Here is a 22,704-nt window from a genome sequence, read left to right on the forward strand (position 1 = left end):
TTCCTGAACCAAACATATTAAACTAAATTAAATTATCGTGTCCTGAGGGCAGACTTTTTCATTAGTTTTAAGAACAAAAAAAAAAGTATTAATATGAGAATATCTCACTTCCTCTGAGGGACAACTAATGATTTCCTGTTTCACTTCATCGCCAGTATGAGGCCGAACATCTTCCTGGGGGTGAGCGAGGGCTCAGCTCAGTATAAGAAGTGGTACTATGAGCTGATGATTGACCAGGTGGACCACTTCGTGACCAGCGAGCCCTCCCACCTGCGGGTGGGCTGGGCCAACACTAAAGGCTACGCTCCCTACCCTGGAGGGGGAGAGGGATGGGGAGGCAATGGAGTCGGAGATGACCTCTACTCGTTTGGTTTTGATGGACTCCACCTCTGGTCAGGTCAGTGGAGGAATAAAAATGATGGCACTCAGCTCCTATCATAATAAGCTAACATATTAAAGATGAGTGGTAACCCTGGGCTACAGCCAGATTGCGTCTAGACATGACCAGTACCCTGCAGGGATGATCTCCTCGCCCACAGTGTGCATTTGTGTGTGCAAATTTGTGTGTTCAGTCCTGTGTGTGAGAGAGAGAGCCATGATCCGTGCCAGCATCACTCACTGGGTCATATTTCACATAACTGTGTGTGTGTGTGTGTGTGTCCCAAACAGGCCGTATCCCGCGGGCGGTTGCGTCCATGAACCAGCACATCCTGACCTCAGAGGATGTGGTGAGCTGTTGTTTGGACCTGGGCGCTCCCAGCATCTCTTTCAGGATCAACGGACAGCCTGTTCAGGGCATGTTCGAGAATTTCAACACAGACGGGCTCTTCTTCCCTGTCGTCAGCTTCTCTGCAGGGGTCAAGTGAGTGTTTGTTTGTTTCTCCTGCATGCTGTCTCAGACGAACAGACTCCCCTGAAATTCCTGGATGATGAATGAGCCACGCAGAAGATCAGATGAGGCAGACAGGCTCAAGCCAAAAAGAAATGCGCAGCATACTGTGTATACAGCACACCTACACTTACACAAACACTGCCTGTGAGAAATCCATCTAATCCACCTACTCATTCTCTGGTCCAAATTCATTAATCCTCAAGGATCCTCAAAGATTGGACCCAGGTAAAAAAAAAAAAAAGGCTGGCTTCATGCTCGGCTCTGTTGCCATGGCGACCACAGATAGCGTGATTGACAAGACTTTAAAATGAAATTTCAAGCTCCGGCAGTTTTCCCGTGATTCCGTGATTGACTCCGACTTTGTGGAGCAAAGCAGCATTTTTGCATTAGCAACTCTTACTCTTTGAAGCCCAGAGACACCTGACACCAGGAGACTAGTCTGATTTTATTTGGTCGTGAAAGCCGCCCAAAAGCGAATTCAATTCTTACTGCCTGATTAAAACGAATTTGCAGAAGGTAATACCGTACCTGATGGTTTATGAGCAGTGGAGAGAGAAATGAGATTGCTTCATAAGGGAATCGGGGTAGACTGTTAAAGCAACTTGTTGTTGTTGTCCTGAGTTAATTCCTCTTCTGTGGCTGTTAAGACTTTGTTTCATCAGTGAACAAGACGATGAGCCTGCAGCTAGAATCACTCTGAGGCTGTTTTTAGGCCGAGTGATTCTGTGAACTAACATTAGTATGGTTACATGCTCAAAATGACAACGTTAACATGTTTATGTTAGCCAGTCTGTCAATGTTCAAGTATTAGTTTAGTATTTTGCCGGCATTTGATCATAAACCAAAGGCCTTGATGCAACATTTGGACATCTGTACCAAAATTCATGGCAATCCATCCAGCAGCTGTTGAGTCATCTTTACCACCGTCACGCTCAAACTGAACTGTTAGAAAAATGCTGCTAGCTCTTTGAACTTGACAGACAGACGTAGGAGGCGTAGTTTACTGTGCTTACAGGTACAGGCGCACTGAATCGCATATTAGAAAAGCAAAGAAACTCCATCCGCTGACTTCAAAATAATGCTTCAAGATGAGTAACAGGAACCTTCATGCATGCACAACACAACACAGAGTTGTTAGGTTTTTTCTTTTTACAGTATAAATACCTTATTTATAGCCACAACTTTTAGAGGTTTGGTCAGTAACCACAGGTCCAGAGGCAGGAGTTGGTGCTCAAGTTTGATTCTGCTCTTGGTTTTTTGAGCCTCTGTTTTTCTATTCTGCTCTGTTCTTCTCTTAAGTTAGTTCAGTAATTCCCCTGTACAGCAGTCACTGTCACCGCTAACTCCACCGTTGTCAGTGGGAGTGTGTAGACAACCATCATCCCCCTATAGCATCAATAGTTGAGATCAGACAGCTATTATAGTTATTTTCTGTTATCCTAACATTTATTGTCAGTGATCTAAAAATCCACATAACCAAATCTGACTGTCGAGTAAAAGTCAGCTTGTATTTCATCTATCTCTGACTATTAATTGTTTTGCAGAGTGAACGTTCATCATTTCATATGAAAAGTGCTGCCTTATAACGACACCTCGCAGCTTGCTGTTGAAACTGACCCAGTGAACAGGGTGAACATCTCGACGGATTTAAGCGTGCCAGAAAATGACAGCCCTACATCTTCCACTCTTCAATAATTGAGGGCTGCAGTCAGAATGGGCTCGGTTACGTCACCACTACTACTTGAGTAGCTATTTTTGGGTGGCCTCAGGAGAGCCTCTTCACAGTGATGGCCTGAGACAGGCTTTTTTTTTCAGTCTCAGAGCTAAACTTGTCCCTGGAACGGATTGAAGAGGAGGAAAAGCTTTTTACATTTAGCCGCGTGGTTGGCTTTCTTTTCAGTGGCTGCTCCGTTCATTAATAGCTGTCTGATTATCACTAATGATTAAATACACCGTTTATATTTACACACACTTTTCCCCTTATTAATTAACCTTTCCTCCTACATCTTTAGCGTGTAGAATAATAGAATACACCAGCAGATGACCATTATTTTATCTCCGCAGGGTGCGTTTTCTGTTGGGCGGTCGACACGGCGACTTTAAGTTCCTGCCTCCGTCGAGTTACGCGCCGTGCTATGAAGCCCTGCTGCCGAAAGAGAAGATGAAGGTGGAGCCGGTGAAAGAGTACAAGAGGGATGTGGACGGAGTTCGAGATCTGCTGGGCACCGCACAGTTCCTGTCGCAGGCCTCCTTCATCCCCACACCTGTTGAAACAGGCCAGGTAAACTAAGGAGGAGAGCAGAGGGCTGATTCTTAAGATGAACATGTTAAAAACTCTCTCAGTGTTTAACTTTTTCATGCCTGTCCCTTCAGGTTGTTATGCCGCTTCATTTAGAGAAGGTTCGAGACAAGCTAGCTGAGAACATCCACGAACTGTGGGGCATGAATAAAATTGAGCTGGGCTGGTCGTATGGCAAGGTGAGGAACATCAATCCCTCTGGATCGAGAGAGAAAAAAGCATAACCCATACATTTTGCCATGTTTGTGGAGAAATAAGCATCACGATTACACATTTTCTTGACAGATTTGAGTTAAAGGCGAGCTTGAAATGCATTAGTTGTTAGCAATATTAGAACTGAATCATCAAAAAGCCTGTACGTCATCTTGCTTTCTCTTTTATAATTTGCGGTTCACACCAAAAAAGAGGGTAAGTGGAAAGAACACTCTCATTTTCCATGTTCGATGCTTTTCATACCATTCATTTAGATACCTCATTCCAGTTTGTTTGTAGGTAGAGGATTCATTGTGCCTGTATTTTAGTACAAATCATGAACTACACAGTATCGTTTCACCAAAGGGCAGAACAGGGTGTTTTGGCAATTTCAGCGCAGCAATAAACCAGGAGGAAAGGCTGTATTTTAATTGTCTGTATTTAGTTTCTCCTCTTGTAAAAGATACTTTATTGAGTCTTTAAAGGTGCATTATGTAGTTTTGGGGGAGATGTATGTCTGAAAAGACTAAATAAACAAACTCTCTTTGTTTTCATGACCGAATAAACTGAATAAACAAACTGACCTTAAAGGACAAGACAATTTCATACTGTTTGACTTTGTTTATATGTGGCGGACCCTGCCACCTTTCTAGCTTCTAGCAGTGTTCTGGGGACCTTATTTTCCTCTGAGAACAGCTTGTTTACTCAGTTATTGACCTTTGTATTACATCATTAATATTGTAAATACCAAAATTCTGAGTTTGAATTTCTTCTCCAAAACTACATAATGCCCCTTTAAAGACATAATCTGTCATCCAAATGTAAACCCAACGGTCACTTTTTTTAAATGCAGATATAGTTTGACATTTTGGGGAAAATGCTTATATGTTTTCTTGCTGAGAGCTATAAGAGAAGATCAATAACACTCACTCAGTGTAGCTTAACATAAAGACCTGAAACGAGGGAAAACAGCTAGCCTGGCTCTGTTCAGAGTTCACAAATACAGGTCAACTAGACGCCAGACTTTGAGTATGGATTGAACAAACGAGGTACAACATGTTAATTAGTGAGCTTTAGAGCCGTTGATGGAACAATTTTTTTTTGTTTTAGGAGAGAGCCAGGCTCGGTGTTTCCCCCTGCTTCTAGTCTTTATGCTAAGCTAACCATCTTCTGCATCATGCTTAACATGCTTAATAGATCTCTCAACAAGAAAGAGCTTAAGTGTATTTCCCAAAATATCATATTATTCTTTCAAAGTTTGTTTAAAGGTGCACTTTGTAGTTTTAGGGAAGACATTTTAATCAGAGAAGAGAAGAGAAAGATCTTCATTTTTTATGCTGAAACAAAATCTCTTTGATTTCATGACTGAAATAAACTGAATAAACAAACTGACCTTAAAGGACAACAGTGTTTCATACTGTTTTACTTTGTTTATATTTGGCAGACCCTGCCACCTTTCTAGCTTCAAACTGTGCAGCAGGAGAAGAAGCAAGAACAGCTTGTTTATTCAGCTGTGGAAAAAAATATTTCTGAGTTTGTATTATCACCTCATTAATATTGTAAATATTAAAATTCTGAGTTTGAATTTCTTCTCCAAAACTACATAGTGCCCCTTTAAATCCTCAGAATTAGTAATCGCCGAAGTAGAAAGCTATGAAAGATATGATCAGTTAAAAAAACACTCAAAATGATTATTTTGCATCCTTAACTATATAAGTCACTCTGCTTGCCATTTATGTGGTAAAAACATTCATAATTTGTCCTTTATGTCTTCAAAAGACTGATTCTGGTTTATTGTACGTTTGCCAAATGATGAAATGATCTGCAAAATGACCTGTTTTGCCCTTAAAGGAACAGAAAAAACACAAACAACAAGATGGAACACAGCTCTTATGTCTATAATACAAACACACGTATCAGAGTCCTCCCTCTGTTACTAACTGTCAGCTTTGATACAGGCTATCATCTCTTCCAACGGCTCAACGGGATCTTTAATTTAGCATGAAGGTATCGAAACGAAGTTAACTTTTTATTGTTTAGCTTTTCTTACTTTAGCTCAGGTTGCCAATGTGTCAAACGGTGGTAAAACATGTTGAGAGATAGCCATGGGTAACAGTGTTAGATGCAGTTTGGATGTGGTCACACTGCAGCTCATTCTATGCTCTTTAGTTGTCCTTCATTGTGATTAATTACAGCAGCAGTCACAGTAGATGCCTTCCAGCAGAGGGAATAAGCAAAGTACCGTTTGTTATTTAGCCCCGGCTCCATAAAAATACCTTTTTTCATTTATTGTTCGTTGCACAAATATAATTCTCTCGGAGGAAGAACTGCCAGAGAAGAGATTTCCCGCCGAGTTCTTGTACTATTCACAAAAGAGCTGGCTGGTGTTCATTGGACCCACACACACACACAGCTGCATATCTGTACACAGCCCTGCATGTTTTCTTGGTAAACATCCGCCATTGCCATGCCGCCTCGTCTGAGCAGCATTGCCAAAGGGATTATTTGGCATGAGGTGCAGCCTCGAGAGAGGACTTACACCTCTCACTTGGTATTCCAGTCGTACACCTTTCTACCTCCCCCAAGAAAACATGCTCCCTTGTTCCTCTTTCATAACATGTTCACTAGAGTAGACTGTCTTATCACTGCAACCAGTCGCAGCCTGTATTGAAACCACATTCTCCTCTCCTTGTTGGTTCACAATGACACCGACTTACAAGGCTGTGTGTTTCATATGCATATATTTAGTAAACTTTCCCACGTGATGTACATACACATAAGAGTTACTGCAGACCAAAGTTGCAGGCAACAAAGGGGAGCTGAAGTATTGTTTCTGTGACTGTTCTTTTTCCCATAGATAAGGGATGATAATAAGCGGCAGCATCCGTGCCTGGTGGATTTCTCCAAGCTGCCAGAAACCGAAAAGAACTACAATCTGCAGATGTCAACAGAAACTCTGAAGTACGTTGAGCATTGTGGATTGATTTTCTCCGCTGTACTTGTGTCTTTGAAGAGATGAAGAAAGAGAGTGTGGGGGGAAGTCAAAGAGAGAGTCAGACCGATGAGTTACAAAGAAAAAAAAAAGACCAGATGAGTTTTTTGTTTGTTTATTAGCATTATTTAGGAGCATCACACACATGACTGGAGGTGGATACATTTAAGAGTAGTTCAGTCAGCTAACTCACATGTTATATGTTGTGATGTGAGTGTGTAGTGTGGAACAGTATGCATTAACACCTGTAACCACTGTTTGGTTATCTGATAGGATACTCTAATTACTAACACGTAGCTGTAAGTCTGACAGTGTTTCCTGCAATTTCCTCTGATGCAAAATTCATCAGAGGAAATTGCTAATGAATAATATTGTAACATTTGAAGGCTTCATCTCCGTTTTGATTTATTTCTCTAAATCATATTGTTTAATCTTGCACTCCAGGGGGAAAACAATCAAACTGGTGTTTGTTTATTCGTTTTAAGAATGGCTTTTATCTGGTTTTCAAATAAACTCTTCATTTATACTTCATTTCTCTCTAACAAACCAGTCATATTAAGACATTCATTAAAGGTGTTAATTTGCTGGATGTTTTTTTTTTTAAACAAAAACATAAACCACTCAAAGTAGGCCTCTCCTCCCCCACTCAACTAAACTGAGAGAGCAGAGATGGTCAAGCGAGTTAGACGGTGAATAAAAAGGAGGGAGCAGTGTTAGTTGGGACAAAAGTGAATAAGAGAAATAAGATTGTTTCACAGTGGTTACCCTCTAAGGCACAAATAAACACACACACACCTTGGCGCTACCCTTGGGATTTAGTTTGAATGCTGCTGAAGTGCATCCTTCATTCTGTATCCGTCCCCTTTCTGCTCTGTGTGTGTGTAGTACAGTCCCGACCTCAGTCAAAAAGAAGCACAGACATGAGGCGCATGACACACACAGAGCACAACAGAGGAGGGAGACAAGACAGCAATGTAACCTGATCCCTACGTTTAAATAGAGTCCCAACCTCACGCTGTTATTGGCCGAGGGTTGCACACCACTGCCCAAAGGTTAACGCCAAGAAACACCCCGAACAGAGCAAATTAATCAGAAAACACAGGAAGAGAACAGGGTCTCACACACTTCTAGTTGGTCATCAGTCTAAACAGTGTTTTTAAAAAAAAAAAAATTAAGGAAAATCCACACAGTATACCTCTAACCAAATGCAAAATACATTTTAATTTGGTTAATTTTACCTCAAAACCAGATTGAAATAACTGAGTAACTGTAAATGTACATGCCAAAAGAAATGATATGTCATCACCTACAGTCTAAATGGAGGTGTACAAACTCATGAAGGATTAACCTACATTAGCTGTAAGATATATGATGTTTCATTTCCTGTGTCACTCAACCAAAAAAGTCTTCCTGGTCCGTTTCCACTTTTCAGTGCTCTGGTCCTCCCCATAAAGGTCCCAGTGCGACTTATTAGAAGTGCTTTACATAAATGCTCTTTAAGTGATACGGAAGAAGGTTGAGGTTTGCTGTGATTAATCTTGATCTGCGGCTGTGGCAGACACATCTAGGTGACGCTGATGGCTTCCCGAGTGACATCAAACTCATTTTTCCTGTCACTTTGTCCTCTCGCAAGGTGTGAAGGAAATTTGTCAAAAGCTCTTCACACCCAGTGCATTCCTCTGGGTATTCTTCAGCCTTTTCGCTCCTGACAGATTAGGACACGCACAATTGAACCCATCACTGCTCCGTTTGAACACTCCCAACCCCTCTATTGTTACTGTTGGATCTACATGTACTATCAAGGTGTGGATTAGACACAATGTACGGGACAAGCTTCATTAATTTGCTCCCTTTATGTTGTTTTCTCCCACAGGACCCTGCTGGCATTGGGCTGTCGTGTAGTTCAGGTTAACCCAAACGCTGAAGGTTCCCTCAAAAAGATCAAACTCCCAAAGAAGTAAGTGGGCATGCTTATATTTAGTGTAAAAATCCCTTTAGAGCACACATTTTTGTTTGAGATGAAGCTCAGTTCAGACTGTTTGTAATTAGTCATAAGAGACATGAGACGAGAAAGTTAATTTTTCTATTCACCATAGATAAAACATATCATATTTTAGGCCTTTCTATTGTAAGAGCAAAAATTTAATGTTAAATCAAATGAGACAACAAAGGATATTTAATGTTACTGTATGTAACCCTTTTTTTACTATCTTCTTTCCTGTAGCTACATGATGTCCAATGGTTATAAACCGTCTCCTCTTGACCTGTCTGACATCAAACTGACTCCAAGTCAGGAGCTGCTGGTGGACAAACTGGCAGAGAATGCACACAATGTGTGGGCCAAGGACCGCATAAAACAGGGATGGACCTACGGCATTCAGCAGGTACACTGGATGTTTTCATGTACAGTAAAACAAACTTTTATTTTGGTGGGAAAAAAAAATAGCTCGCAATAAAAAGGGTAGGAAGCATGTGTGTTTTTCTTCTTCCCTCTGTTTCCAGCTTTGCTGCTATATTTTTTATGTGCTCAGTTTCTCCTTCATGCTTCATTAATTCACCTCTCATACAGTCTATACCTTACAAGTGCAAGTGTCAGATGGTTTGTTGGGCCTGACATTTCTCAGCTATACGTCATTATTCGATATGCAGCAAGATGTTCTGCAGTAAAGGGCAACAAGAACATACTGTGCAGAACGCACTGGTCTCTCCTCGTCTGTTGAACAAAGGAAGTGCTAAAACCGAATACACTGCTACTGTTGCTTTTATTTGTCAGGCTTTTGTTGAATTCAGGTACTGTTGCCATGAAATTGGATATAACACACTCTCCTGAAATCACAGATTCTCCACTGCTTTGCAGATTTTCTCCCACAATGTGATGCAGAACGTGTCATCCCTGTGAAAAATATGTATTTCAATGCTTTAAATCTGAGTGTAACCATTCATCCTTAATTAAAGGTGCACTATGTTGTTTTGGGGAAGAAATTTGAGTTAGATTTGACTGATTTTTTTATGCCTTAACAAACTGAATAAACAAACTGAACTTAAAGGACAACACAGTTTCATGCTGTTTTACTTTGTTTACATGTGGCGGACCCTGCCACCTTTCTAGCTTCAAACAGTGTTCTGGGGACCTAATTTTCCTCTGAGAACAGCTTGTTTATTCACTGAAGGAAAAAAATAACTATTTCTAAGTTTGTATTGTTACCTCATCAATAGTATAGATATTAAAATGTTTGAATTTCTTCTCCAAAACTACATAATGCCCCTTAAAGTGAGTGAAGCCTCATTAATTTTGCCCTATTTAAGTGTGGAAAAACTTTCCGTATGACAGCTGGACACAGGTTCCTTAAAGGACTGGATAGAGGGAAGTGTTTTAAAATCAGATATTTATTCAGAGTAAGCATCAACACATGCCATGTTAGTGTTTTTCCATTCATCCTTGCTCTTTTTAACTAGTGTAAACAGCTGAAGTTACAACTGCCTGTTAGTTTGCATAAATAAACAATACATATACACATTATATCATATGTGAACTTTCTATTTCGACCTTTTAACTCTTAGTAATTTAAGTTACCTGGAAAGCATCATATTGTTTGGTTAACGTGAGACCAGGTAACCGGGAAAGCGCTTTGGAAAAATGCCACAAGGTTTTCATTTCAGCCTTTTAGTGAAATCAGTGAAAGCTGTGATGAGAGACCAGACAAACGAGCCTGTGATCGTCATAGCCGGCACAAGATTTCAAATTAAGCTCCACAAATCTGCTTAAGTAGTATTAATATGATGCTTCCATAGCTGAGCCTCAGTGGGAGTACAGCTATGGGAAATGACACAGGAAAAATAGAGGAAGTGATGGGCAGCAGTAGCCCAGTGGCAATAAATGGCCAATTAACTTCTCATTTACAGGGATTGACGGCACACTTGTAAGAAACACAACAGTTGGCTCCCTTAAGCCGGCCTACATTTGATGAGACAATGCATTCGATTTCCTCTGACTGCCTCTTCTCCCTGCAGGATCTGAAGAGCAAGCGCAACCCTCGGCTGGTCCCATATGTTCTGCTGGACGAGCGCACCAAGAAGTCAAACAGGGACAGCCTGCGGGAGGCCATCCGCACTCTGATTGGCTACGGATACAACATTGAGCCCTCAGACCAGGAAGGCGGTGAGTCTGACTCGTGAATGTGTGCCTATCAAAATGCACAGGTGTTTAAGCTATACAGCACAAATACACATGGTGTTATGTTCTGATAACAATGGCTATCACTAGTAAAATGTCCAGTCCAGATAGAAATAATAAGTGTTCAGTGATTGCTTTGACCTCACCCAGTGACTGATTTTGCACTTCCATTACTGATTTCTTTACTTGTTCTACAACCTGACACTGTGCCTGCCCTTTACACCCAATAGGACAAGTGGTTGAGCGGATCAGCGTTGACAAGGTCCGCTTCTTCAGAGTAGAGAGGACGTATGCGGTGAAGACCGGGAAGTGGTACTTTGAATTTGAGGCTGTGACGGGAGGAGACATGAGAGTGGGCTGGGCCAGACCTGGATGTAAGCCAGATGTGGAGCTCGGCACAGACGAGCTTGCCTTTGTCTTTGATGGATACAGGGTGAGCTAGAACGATCTCTATGTGTGTGTGGTTTTGAACTCTATGTGGTGCAATATTGTTTAAATAAGTGTAATTGTCTTTATACTGTTGTACCACTTAGTTCTTAAAAGAGATGAGAGTTTAATTGTTGTAAAGACTTAAATTGAGGTTAAATGACTCCGGATGGATATTTTTATTGTTTGTGAGCCACAACCTATAATTATTTTCATTGTCAATTAATCTGATGATTATTTTCACGTCAAATCTATTAATTGTAAGTCTACAAAATTTTGAAAAGTTGTGAAAATCCCTGTTTTTTTTTTTTCAGAAAAACACTCGAAAACTCAAATACTCTTCATTTACTGTCATAAATAACAAAGAAAAGCAGCAAATCCTTTCATTTAAGAAGCTGGAGACCGCAAACGTTTGACATTTTTGCTTGAAAAATGATGGAAACGATTAATGGATTTCTATAATAGTTGGCAATTAATATTCTTTTAAATCTACTAATCGTTACAACTCTATAGATACGCTATAATCTACTCCTGACTGTTGAGGTATATGCTTTAAATGTACTGTGTACAGGGTCACTGTTTGAACATGGGCAGCCGTTTGTTCGGGCGCTGCTGGCACGCCGGGGACGTGGTGGGCTGCATGATCAACATGGAGGACAAGTCCATGATCTTCACCCTCAATGGAGAGATCCTCATCACCACCAAGGGTTCAGAACTCTGCTTCACCGACTTTGAAACTGAGGACGGTGAGAAAATGTCTCATTACAGAGCCGGTTGTAGAAGGTCGGACTGATAAGGTGATTGTAGAAATACTTGTTGGTCATCTTTTTGATAAAGACTTCACATGCAGAGCAAGGAGCATTACGCTAGAAAGACCACACTGGGGATATAAGTGAAAAATAAGTGGCTCCCTGTAACGGAATCACCCTTATTTAATGTGACACTCGTAAATTGCCTTTTTGAAAAAGCTGGATTGATTTTCGCTCCCCCTCCTGCTGTGTGTGTGTTCTTAGAGGCTTTCTTTCTTATTGTCTCGTCTCTCTGCTTCTCTTCCCTCTCCCTCCCCCACTTCCTCCGGCTGTCCTTCAGGTTTTATTCCAGTGTGTAGTCTCGGTCTGGCCCAGGTGGGTCGCATGAATCTGGGAAAAGACGCCAGCACCTTCAAGTACTACACCATGTGCGGCCTTCAGGAAGGATTCGAACCCTTTGCCGTCAACATGAACCGAGAGGTCACCATGTGGTTCAGCAAGCGTCTGCCTACTTTTGTCAACGTGCCAAAGGACCACAACCACATCGCAGTACGAATGAAACGAGTTACATATTTGTCGTTATAAAATCAGAGGAGTTATGATTGGTTGAATGCAAAGGCTTTATTTTTCATCTGCAGGTAACCAGGATTGACGGCACCATCGACAGTCCTCCATGTCTTAAAGTCACCCACAAGACGTTCGGCACCCAGAACAGTAACGCTGACATGGTGTTTTGTCGTCTCAGCATGCCTGTAGAGTTCCACTCCATCTTCAAATCCTGTCCGGTTGTAGACATGAACGGAGTCCACGAGGAAGACACCCTTAAAGTCAAGCACAGGTACTCACCTCCTGGGAATCATGACATTTACAGCGTACTGCTAGCAGGTTACAAAATTAGATGTGGAAAAGACATTTTAGACTTTAAAACTAACTGAGGCATTATTATGTTCTCACAAAACTCACATAAATGTAATTAAAATGCAGATTTAGTCTCTGTCAGAACTTTCCCTCACCTGGTTTGCACTCAATGAAAAGTTGAGTCGAATGTGATTTCTGACAGATATCCGTTGAGATCCGTGAGGCACAGTGACGAAAGCAGACGAGTGGACTACAGCAGCATCACTACGGTACTGAACAACTTTTTTTTTTAACCATTTGCTTGCAACACCTGCAGCGTTGGCTAACTCTTTCATGTGTCCTTGCAGTACTACCACTCGGTGAGAGTCTTTGCCGGTCAGGACCCCGCTGGCGTGTGGGTTGGATGGGTTACCCCCGACTACCATTACTATAGCAATAACTTCAACCTCAGTAAAAACCGAACAGTCACCGTAACCCTGGGTGATGAGCGAGGCCGAGTCCATGAGAGGTGAGGAGTGAAAACCCCATTTCCTTGTGCAACCGTCCAAGCACTAAATGGTTTAGGAAATGTTATGATGTGGTTTAGGCAGATTAAAGTGCCTGTTCGTGTTTTTGTCAACAACTATAACTCCTCCTGTGGGCACCGATAATTGGAGGATGCTGTATAAACAGATAATGAATAACACTAATCTTCATGGGGGAAGTTATTGTGCAATTAACACTCAAAAATGTCTTTTGTTTAAATGCTTACAGCTACATTATAACGTGTTTGCAAAGTCACAGTTTGCAAAATAAAGTCAGGACCCAAATGCAGGCAGGTTAAAAAACAAAAAGTGAGCTTTAATAAGCTGATGTTCTAAATCGAAAGTCCAAAAAGCAACAAAACTAACAAAAACAGGCAAGAGAATGACTGATATTCTTACTCTGATAGCGTGAAGAGGAGTAACTGCTACATGGTGTGGGGTGGCGATGTGACCAACGCTGCTCACACGTCCAGTCGCAGCAACGTGGACCTGGAGATCGGCTGTCTGATAGACCTGGCCACCGGCCTGGTGACATTCACCGTCAATGGCAAGGAGATATCGACATCCTACCAGGTACTGAAACAGAAACTTTGCAGATCGCAAAGTATTGCTACAATGTTGGTAGTGCATGCAAATGAACAATGTTAAACTTCTCTCCATTTTGCATGCACTCAGAGCCGCCAAAACATGTCATCTGGCGGATTGAGTGAGGGGCATCTCACCAAACTCCGATCAAACTGTCTAAACTAGGCAGTGCTGATGAACTATAAACCAAGATTCTGCTACTACACTACCTGTTTCTCACCTAAAATGTTTTCAGGGACATATTTTAGTATGTAGTGCAGAAGACGCTGCCATATTGTTTCTTTACTGTGAAAATGGATTGCTTGAAAAACTCAAATTCAAACTGCAAAACAAGGCGGAGTTTGCCAGAAACATATTTCATTGTACTGTTTAGCTGTAATCAAATATTGTTTGTTACCAGCTGACCATCTTACTGTTTAATATTTCAAAAAGGACTCCTAGCCTTAAAAAAAAATATTTCTGTCTTTCTACTGCATAGATGAAGTACTTCTTAACCAGAGAAAGTCAGACTATTTCTGACTATTTTCAAGACATGTAGTCCAGTTGTAGAAACAATGAAGTGAATAACCGTGTTCTGTATGAAACTTGAACTTGTTTTGGAGTGTTTTCAAACTTTGTAAAGACATTGAGTTACATTGAAGGTTACTACTTTTTGTGATTTTGCCTGTTGACCATTCATTTGTACCCTGCCATTTATTCAATAATGCATCGATCCACCTGTAAGCCATTACCTGTCTAACTGTCCGTCCACTCCTCTCCCATCTGTCTGCAGTTTATCCTGTTGACCTTGAGAGTTACTCGTCCTCTCTCTTTGCATATTTCACTGAAAGCGCAGTGACGTCAGCATTGTTGAATTTCAGACTTAGACTTCGCCTGTTCAGAAGAACTTAATCTTAAAGAACTTTTCGAAGGGTTTAATCTTCTTATGTTCTCCCTCACTGAAACTCTGTGAAGCGTCACCCGGACGCTGAGTCATCCCACCAGCCGACACTCTCGGATGATCATGCACACACGCACATGCGCACACTTAAGTGGTGGAGTTTCATGGTGCGTCATTAAGCTGCTTTCCGCAAGTCATGCTCTCTCGCTGCTCCTCAAGCCTTTGATGTTTACTTCCTGTTTGGACCTGTTATTAACTCGCTGCTCCATTCTCTGCTGCAGGTGGAACCAAACACCAAGCTCTTCCCTGCCGTGTTTGTACGACCCACCAGTCCTAACCTCTTCCAGTTCGAGCTGGCTAAAATAAAGGTAGAGTCACCTGTTTGTTCCATTACAACAACCTTGCTGGGTGTTTGATGGCTGTAATACCATGACGATGTACAAGACGGTAGCAGAAATCCTACAAACACACAGCGTGATGGTTTTGGAGCTGCAGTTTCTACTTATTGAACCTCACACTGAGCTCAGTGATGCAGCCCACACACAAGATTATGCAGCAATCCCTCTAGCTAGGTCCATGAGAGTAATATTTTATCACGTTAATGCCTGCACCAGTGATACTAAGAGCTTAACCAAAAAGATGGGTGCTTGTCAGAGACTGTGTGACTAAGCAAGAAAGGTAGCACTGACACCATAAGCATGATAAATAACACTCAGACAGATTGTGACTGTCTTCTTCTTTAGAAGAATGAAAGCGTCATTTGTTCACGCAGTTTAAAATGACTTTTTGCACCAGAGCAGGAAGTAGGGTGTCTTATTGGCATTTTAAATGCATGTTTGGAGATGAAAACATGTGATACTCATTAAATCACTGTCTGATTGCCCTGTCCAGAACGCCATGCCTCTGTCGTCAGCCATCTTTAAGAGTGAACACAAGAACCCGGTGCCCCAGTGTCCACCCCGTCTAGACGTCCAGACCATCAGTGCCGTTCTGTGGAGCCGCATGCCTAACACCTTCCTCAAGGTGGAAACGGCCAGGGTCAATGAGAGACACGGCTGGGTGGTGCAGTGTGTGGAGCCCCTGCAGATGCTGGCTGTACATATTCCTGAGGAGAACAGGTACAGAAGGCGTCTTACAATTGCTTATAAGATGTGTCCAGGATGCAAAATGAACTGAATGTTCAATTTTGACTTGCCATTGTGATTCAAGTGTTTTAAATTCTACACTGAAACTCTAGAGCAATACTCAAGGTCAGAAACTCAACAGGGAACTTCTAACCACCCCGATTTTGTTATCCTGTGTGGTAAATACCACCTGTCAGACTGCTAAATAGATTTAGCTAATCCTCTTTCTCTTCTTTTCGAAGGTGTATTGACATCATGGAGCTGTCTGAGCAGGAGGACTTGAGGATATTCCACTACCACACCCTGAAGCTCTACTGTGCCCTCTGCGCTCTCGGCAACACCCGCGTGGCCCATGCCCTCTGCAGCCACCTGGACCAATCGCAGCTCTTATACACCATCGACAATCAGTACCTTTCAGGCATGTTACGCGAGGGATTCTACAATGTCCTCATCAGCACCCATCTAGAGACGGCCAAAGAGGCGCGACTCATGATGAAAGACGAGTTCATCATCCCCGTCACAGCCGAGACACGTTCCATCCGCCTCTTCTCTGATGCTTCCAAAAAGCACCTCCCACCAGGGGTGGGGCTTAGCACCTCGCTCAAACCCCGCCTCAACTTTGCTCCAGCCTGTTTCATCAGCACCAAAGGGGGACAACATCTATACAGTCCCCAAATCCCACTGGATGCACTGAAGGAGAAAGCTATTACAATGTTGACGGAGGCTGTTCAGGGAGGCGGGCACCACATCCGAGATCCCGTAGGAGGAGGTGTGGAGTACCAGTTTGTGCCAATCCTGAAACTCATTAGCACCTTGCTGACTATGGGTGTGCTAGGGAGCGAGGACGTTCATCAGATCCTACTGCTCATTGACCCAAATGTTTTCAGAGAGACACGTGAGGATGGAGCCACGGGGGCCACAGACAAAGAAGGACTGACGGGGGCGGAGGAGAAGGCGGTAGAGGCTGGAGAGGAGGAGGCAGCCAAAGACGCCAAACAGCCCCTGAAAGGACTCCTGGAGACGAGGCTGCCAGAGCCCGTCAAACGACAGGTAACAGATGAGCACATGTGAACAGATGTGTCGTCATCATCTTATATGTTTGTAAACCACTGAAGGTAATTCAGCAAAACATGTAAAATCAATGAACATCTTCATCTACAAGTGCCAATTCACTCCTAAAGACTAACACAGCTGTGCTCTCAATCACATGCTCCATAACTGCTCCATTGTTATAGACCCATTCAGAAGTCAGTCAAACATGAAATGGCTCTGTCTCGTATTGAACAAATGATCTCGTGGGTAGAAATGTCTCTTTAATAAGTTGGATTATATGCAGGCCATAAGGCGGTTTGTATGTATTCCTAACAGCTGCGTCTAGGCGTGCGGCAGTGATGTAACGCTGTTTGCTGTTGTCGTCTCCTCCCCGTGTCTGCTCCCCAGATGTGCGAGCTGCTTCACTACTTCTGCGACTGCGAGCTGAAGCACCGCATCGAAGCCATCGTGTCCTTCTCCGACAACTTCGTCTCCAAGCTTCAGTTCAACCAGAAGTTCCGCTACAACGAGCTGATGCTGGCCCTCAACATGTCCGCCGCCGTCACTGCGAAGAAGACCAAAGAGTTCAGATCGCCCCCTCAAGAGCAGGTGAGATGGAGCCATACGAAGGAAATAGAGGCGGTCAGAATCAAAACACTTACGTCACATTACATTTTTATGATAATATAAAATTAAAGTTATTTATTTATATATTTGGGAAAGTGAATAACATCATCTCATTACAATGCAATGTTCTGCTGGGATACTTCACATTCATGTGGATGCCACCTGACATGCACCACCCAAGTACAGCCTTTCATGGCATCTGCACTCCCAAATTGGCAATGCCCCCGCCCAGCAGGACAGTGCACCCTGCCAAGAAATGTGACCAGGAGCCTCCAAATTCCCAAGATCCAAATCGAATCCAGCGTGTAAGGAAAAACTTCCCATGATAAAAAAAAACCCTTTAAACAGAGGGAAAAAAAAGAACAGACAGAAAATCAGATACAAGAAAATTATATGAAATATACAGTAAGTGAAGAAGGGTTAGGCACCTGTTAGTCCTTAAAATGTTGTGCTGACTAGTATATTTAAAGGCCCTGCACACCTGCAGAGGTGCTTTCACTTACTCTGGTTGCTACTCAGGTTTAATGTTAGCAGGTGGTAGGTGTAACAAAGATAACTGGAGAGTGAGGAATACCCTTGCACACTCTCCTGAGAAATCCCCAGCGTGGGTGTACCTGAGGTGTGCATGGCCTTCAATTTTTACTCATTGTTTGTTTGTTTGCAGTCATAAAACTGACCCTCCTTTGATTGAGAATAAGTCTGGTCGAGTCTAGTGGATGGGCTGCACAAGGAGGTGTGCCATTTGAAAAAAAATCTCCATGGAGCAATGCCGTGGTTTAAAAATTCTGGTAACTGCTGATCTATGCTAACACCTACTTCGAGTGCAGCGGTGACATCTTTGCCCCGGCAATATCACAACATTTGCACTTCTGTTCATGTGATGCTGACAGCTCACACATGTCTGCATGTGACCTTAGTGACGCTTATGTGACATTAAGGTGCAAGTCAGCCACATAGGGGGACATGCCAGGAACTGTGCATCAGTTAGATCTGATAAAAGGGAAACATGAATCTATAATATCTGACCACAGAGAAAAGCCTGCGGGCTCCCTGCTTCAAATGATGCATGTAACTAGATAATTCAGGGAGAGATGTTATATAACGTAACATACATGATGACACTTAATAACTCTCCTCACCCTCAGATTCCCTCTTCAGTTTGTGTATCTTTGAATTTGCTCATTTTTGTTCCCAGTGAATAAGAGCCGGTCCTTGCTCCAAATATCTCTTAAAGCACACAACAAAGCCTCAAGGCGAACTCATCCTTCTTCTCTGTGGTGTCATTGCGCCAGTGAGAGTACACACACACACACACACACACACACACATAGATACAGCATCCCATCAGGGTCGCAGCTGGAAACGGAGTCCAGTGCTTCACAGCCACTTTAATGACTTGTCATGGTGTCCTTCAGTGAGTGCAGAGCGAGAATTAGCCACTTACGTTGTTGTCCTCCTGTGAATCCTGCAATGTGATCAAATCGTGGTCAAATCGCTTTTGAAACTACAGAATGGGAGAATTAACCGGACGTCGTTTATGTATTTAAGTATCTGCGCTTGTGTTTCCATTTCAGATCAACATGCTGTTGACCTTCAGTATGGGCGAGGACTGTCCGTGTCCGACGGACATCCAGGAGGAACTGTATGATTTTCACAACCAGCTGCAGCTCCACTGTGGTGAGATGTAGCTCTTATTGAGCTGCTTGTTTGTTTCATTATCGTTTTAAACTTGATACAATTATATTGAATTGCTCTGATAGATTGCACAATAAGGCAGCATGGTTTGAAAATAGAGAAAATGTAATGTAACATCCAGAAAACATAGACAGTCTTTGTCATCCCTTTCTTGAGCTGCCATTGTGTCAACATCAGCTGAATCGTACCAGTACTTTTTCTCCCACAAATGCTTTCTTTTTCCCTCTCTGCATCTGTCTCTGTCTCTCAGCAGCGGAGTAAAGCTTCAGTGCCTCTCCGATTGCACTGACATCTCGATGTTTTGATAAATAATTGAATTGCCCAACCATCTGTGGCACAACCGACCTAATGGCAGTCTCAGCCGTGCCACACGGCGCCGACCTGCCGTGGCACCCTCCATACAGAGAGCAATAAAAAAATCGACTTGAAATTGCAAAGAAATATGACATTCTGTGCATCCCGCTTCACGCATTATACGCAGGACATGTGCGCTAACCCCACAGGAAGTCACGCTTGGCTGAGATATCGCCTTAATATGCTTTGCTCTCTGTGCACATAGGGATGTTTATCTGTTTGTGCCATGCAGGAATCCCCATGGAGGAAGACGAAGACGATCAAGATACATCTATCAAAGGGCGCCTGCTGATGCTGGTGAACAAGATCAAGGGGCAGTCTCACAAAGCTGAGGAGCCCACAGAGAAGGAGCAAGCTGCACCATGTGAGGATATCACTTTTTTTTATAGTATCAGTAAACTACATTTGCCCTGCTGTAATATACCTGCTGTAGCAGTGATGCCTGGGTCTGGACGATAAAACTTATTTCCGAGCATTGGCTCACATTCAATTTTGAATCTGATCATGTCATTGTAACCATAGCAACACACTCAAATAGTACAAGATTGGTAAATTAACGTTTTCCGATTGGCAAACTTTTTACGTATTAAATGTCCATAAAGAACAAAACGTATTCTCAAGCAAGCTGAAGTTGTTTTATTCTCTTTCTATACTGCTTCTACAACATTTGTCACCTTCCCGTAAAAGCAGAAGCTCTCACACCCGTTATCCATTTACGCCCCTCTACATTCTGCTTGTTTATGGTCCCTTTCACCTCTTTTTGTACGAGCCCTCCGTCCGTGCCCCTCGCTTAGAAGGAGGGGAGAACATTAAAAGCAGGAGCTTCTGTAGTGCAGCTCTAGCACCCTCACCCTCGCTTTCTATCCGTCTGCCAGTGTCATGTGGACTGAGTCACAGGGTGGCAGTCATTTCCATTTCAATTTCTTTTCAATTTCATTATGGTAATATGGAGCCGGGCGCGGGAGGAGAGACTCCAGAGTGAAGAGCATCTTCCGTCAGCCGCTCGGGGAGGCGAGCGAGGAGAGATGAGAGAAAACACATCAGCGATAAAACCAAATCCTTCACCTGATTAAACCCGTAGACATATACGTATGTGCACGGACACGGGAACAAAAACCATTTCAATCACAGCACTCAATAACCGGTATGCCACAGCAGTATAAATACAGAACAAGTTGTATCTAATTTTCGATCTCAAGTACCGCTCTGTGCAAGGGACCACCAATCAAGTCGTTGATTGCAAATTATTACTTACCTTGGAGAAAATACATTCTACTTTGTTCTGTTGGCCTTCAATGTGGAAAGTGGTGTTATTTGAAACTGCAGCTCACTGTTTAAATTTCGAGTTTTTATTTATCCGCAAATGTCTCCATTTATGGAAGCAATTTTTTCTCTTATTCATGACCTTTCTTGAGAATTACCCTGTTCTGGCAATAAAACAGGACACGTGTGTCTGCCTTTAATTGCACAGATAGGGACTAACTAATGTGAAGCACGGTATTTTTACTGCTTCTGAAAAACCCCTCTGAGAATCTGGCCATCACCATACCCCATCTATTCTTGAAAGCAATGCTGGCAACGAGAAGTGGCCAAATTGCACATGGATAAATTTGGGCTGAAATATGTGTTGCTGACTGCAGACGCTGAAAGCCAATCTCTCCACTGGGATTTGGTGTGACCCTGAAGTGGAGCGTATAAGACCACCACATTGATCTCCGAGGAGCCATGCAGGATGAAAATAGAAAAGTGTGTATTTTCCCCTTAAAAGAGTGCTTTGGGTGGTGGTGTTGGTCGTAGTCTCTGCAGGGTGTTGTGGAAGGAGTGATTGATTAGATGGCTGGTTTGTGGTGGCAGCTGCAGTTCAGGAGCGTCTACTTCTGTAACAGCTGGAGGCGTCAGAAAGGGAGGAAAGGAAGTGGAATTATGTAAAACCTCTTCAGGCAAATTCTCTTATCTGCTAAAAATGTTTTTCTTTGTGATTATGCACAATGCATGTTGGCAGTAAGTGTTAAAGCTCGACTTAGAAGCCACATTTGTCTTTTCTTAGTGGGGAAGGTTTACATTTTTTCCTGTCAGTGGCTTTTGCATAGTAGATAAAGACCCAGTGTCTGGCTATGTGATGAAAGCAGATGCTATTAGCACACAGGTGACACTAATACAGCAGTGAATAACAAGATGTACAACAAGACTACGATTCTACCGACAAACCAGCTTTACAGTTAATCCTCTGGGGAACATGAATGCCTGTACCAGGTATCATGGCCTATAGTTGTTGAGACATTTCACTTAAAGCTGCAACTTTCACCTTGCTGGAGGTACTACATGAAAATCACCAGAGTCGGTAGCATTCATCCTCTGGGGACCATGAATGTCTGTACAAAATGACTTTGCAATCCACCAAATTGTCATTGAGATATTTCAGGCTGGACCAAGTGGACCAACTTACGTTGCCATCCCTACAGCTATGCCCTTAATTAGCTTGTTAAACTTGTGTATGTTGCCGATAGTATCTATAGTTTGAAATTGGATGTATTGTATGTGAGAAGTGTATGCGGCAGTTGGTGTATATTTTGAAAACCCAAAGTAAAATATTGTGTAAGAGGAGGTCTTGCCAGGAAAATGGTCAGAGTGAAGATGGCATGATATATTCTGTGCTGTTACTCAAGCTATAACTTCTCCCCCCGTCACATCATCTTGCTCGGTAAGACCCTGAAGATACAATAGGCGCCGTCGTCTTAGCCATTATTTCATGGGAGTGAAGTAAAAGGAGCGCCGAAGTCGTTTTCCTCCTCTGATGAATGGTTCATCCTGTAGCAGCATTTAATGCTCAGACATGATGACTTGCCCGAAAGAAATGTGTGTGTATGAGCGCACGGGGATGGCGTGTGAACCCTCACGCCATAAAAAAACACAGACTTTCATCACCGTAACGGAAAAAAGTGAGGGGGGTGGGTGTGCGGGAGCTACAAAGACAGAGGGAACAGACTAGTGTGTGTGATAGTGTGACAGAATGAGAGTCAGGTGTTCTGAGGCATCTTGGCTGAGAGGAAGAAATGTCGCTTCTCATTTTGGAGCAAGCTGGTGCTTCTGCCCTTTCTCTGACACCCACGCAACTCTCAGCGGCGGCGGGATCGGTTACCGCTGACTGTGACATTCTGCTGGCTCCCCACCCATTAAACAAAACACACACACGCACCCTTGCAGTGATTGACAGCCTGGTGTCAAATAGTCTTTGGAAATCCAACAGATCCAATCAACCACACAGACACAGGGGTCCTAAAAACAATCACCTAATTGCAAT

General features: G+C 42.8%; 1 protein-coding gene across 5 annotated transcripts in view; it reads left to right on the forward strand.

Annotated features, from left to right (window-relative positions):
- Positions 1-22,704, forward strand: part of LOC311274225 (ryanodine receptor 3) — a 114,662-nt gene that overhangs the window by 48,616 nt on the left and 43,342 nt on the right. For all 5 annotated transcript variants that reach the window (XM_084381716.1, XM_084381717.1, XM_084381719.1 and 2 more), the window contains 21 exons: positions 156-397; positions 670-862; positions 2,957-3,173; positions 3,266-3,370; positions 6,241-6,344; positions 8,249-8,332; positions 8,600-8,759; positions 10,387-10,534; positions 10,780-10,982; positions 11,547-11,721; positions 12,065-12,273; positions 12,363-12,562; positions 12,785-12,851; positions 12,930-13,090; positions 13,514-13,679; positions 14,853-14,939; positions 15,463-15,689; positions 15,938-16,745; positions 17,136-17,336; positions 18,929-19,031; positions 19,636-19,767. In XM_084381716.1, the coding sequence (XP_084237842.1) occupies positions 156-397; positions 670-862; positions 2,957-3,173; positions 3,266-3,370; positions 6,241-6,344; positions 8,249-8,332; positions 8,600-8,759; positions 10,387-10,534; positions 10,780-10,982; positions 11,547-11,721; positions 12,065-12,273; positions 12,363-12,562; positions 12,785-12,851; positions 12,930-13,090; positions 13,514-13,679; positions 14,853-14,939; positions 15,463-15,689; positions 15,938-16,745; positions 17,136-17,336; positions 18,929-19,031; positions 19,636-19,767 (3,992 nt within the window). The remainder of the gene's footprint in view (positions 1-155; positions 398-669; positions 863-2,956; positions 3,174-3,265; positions 3,371-6,240; positions 6,345-8,248; positions 8,333-8,599; positions 8,760-10,386; positions 10,535-10,779; positions 10,983-11,546; positions 11,722-12,064; positions 12,274-12,362; positions 12,563-12,784; positions 12,852-12,929; positions 13,091-13,513; positions 13,680-14,852; positions 14,940-15,462; positions 15,690-15,937; positions 16,746-17,135; positions 17,337-18,928; positions 19,032-19,635; positions 19,768-22,704) is intronic.

This window comes from Pagrus pagrus, assembly GCF_965226575.1.
Source record: "Pagrus pagrus genome assembly, chromosome: 18".
NCBI classification, from domain to species: Eukaryota; Metazoa; Chordata; class Actinopteri; order Spariformes; family Sparidae; genus Pagrus; species Pagrus pagrus.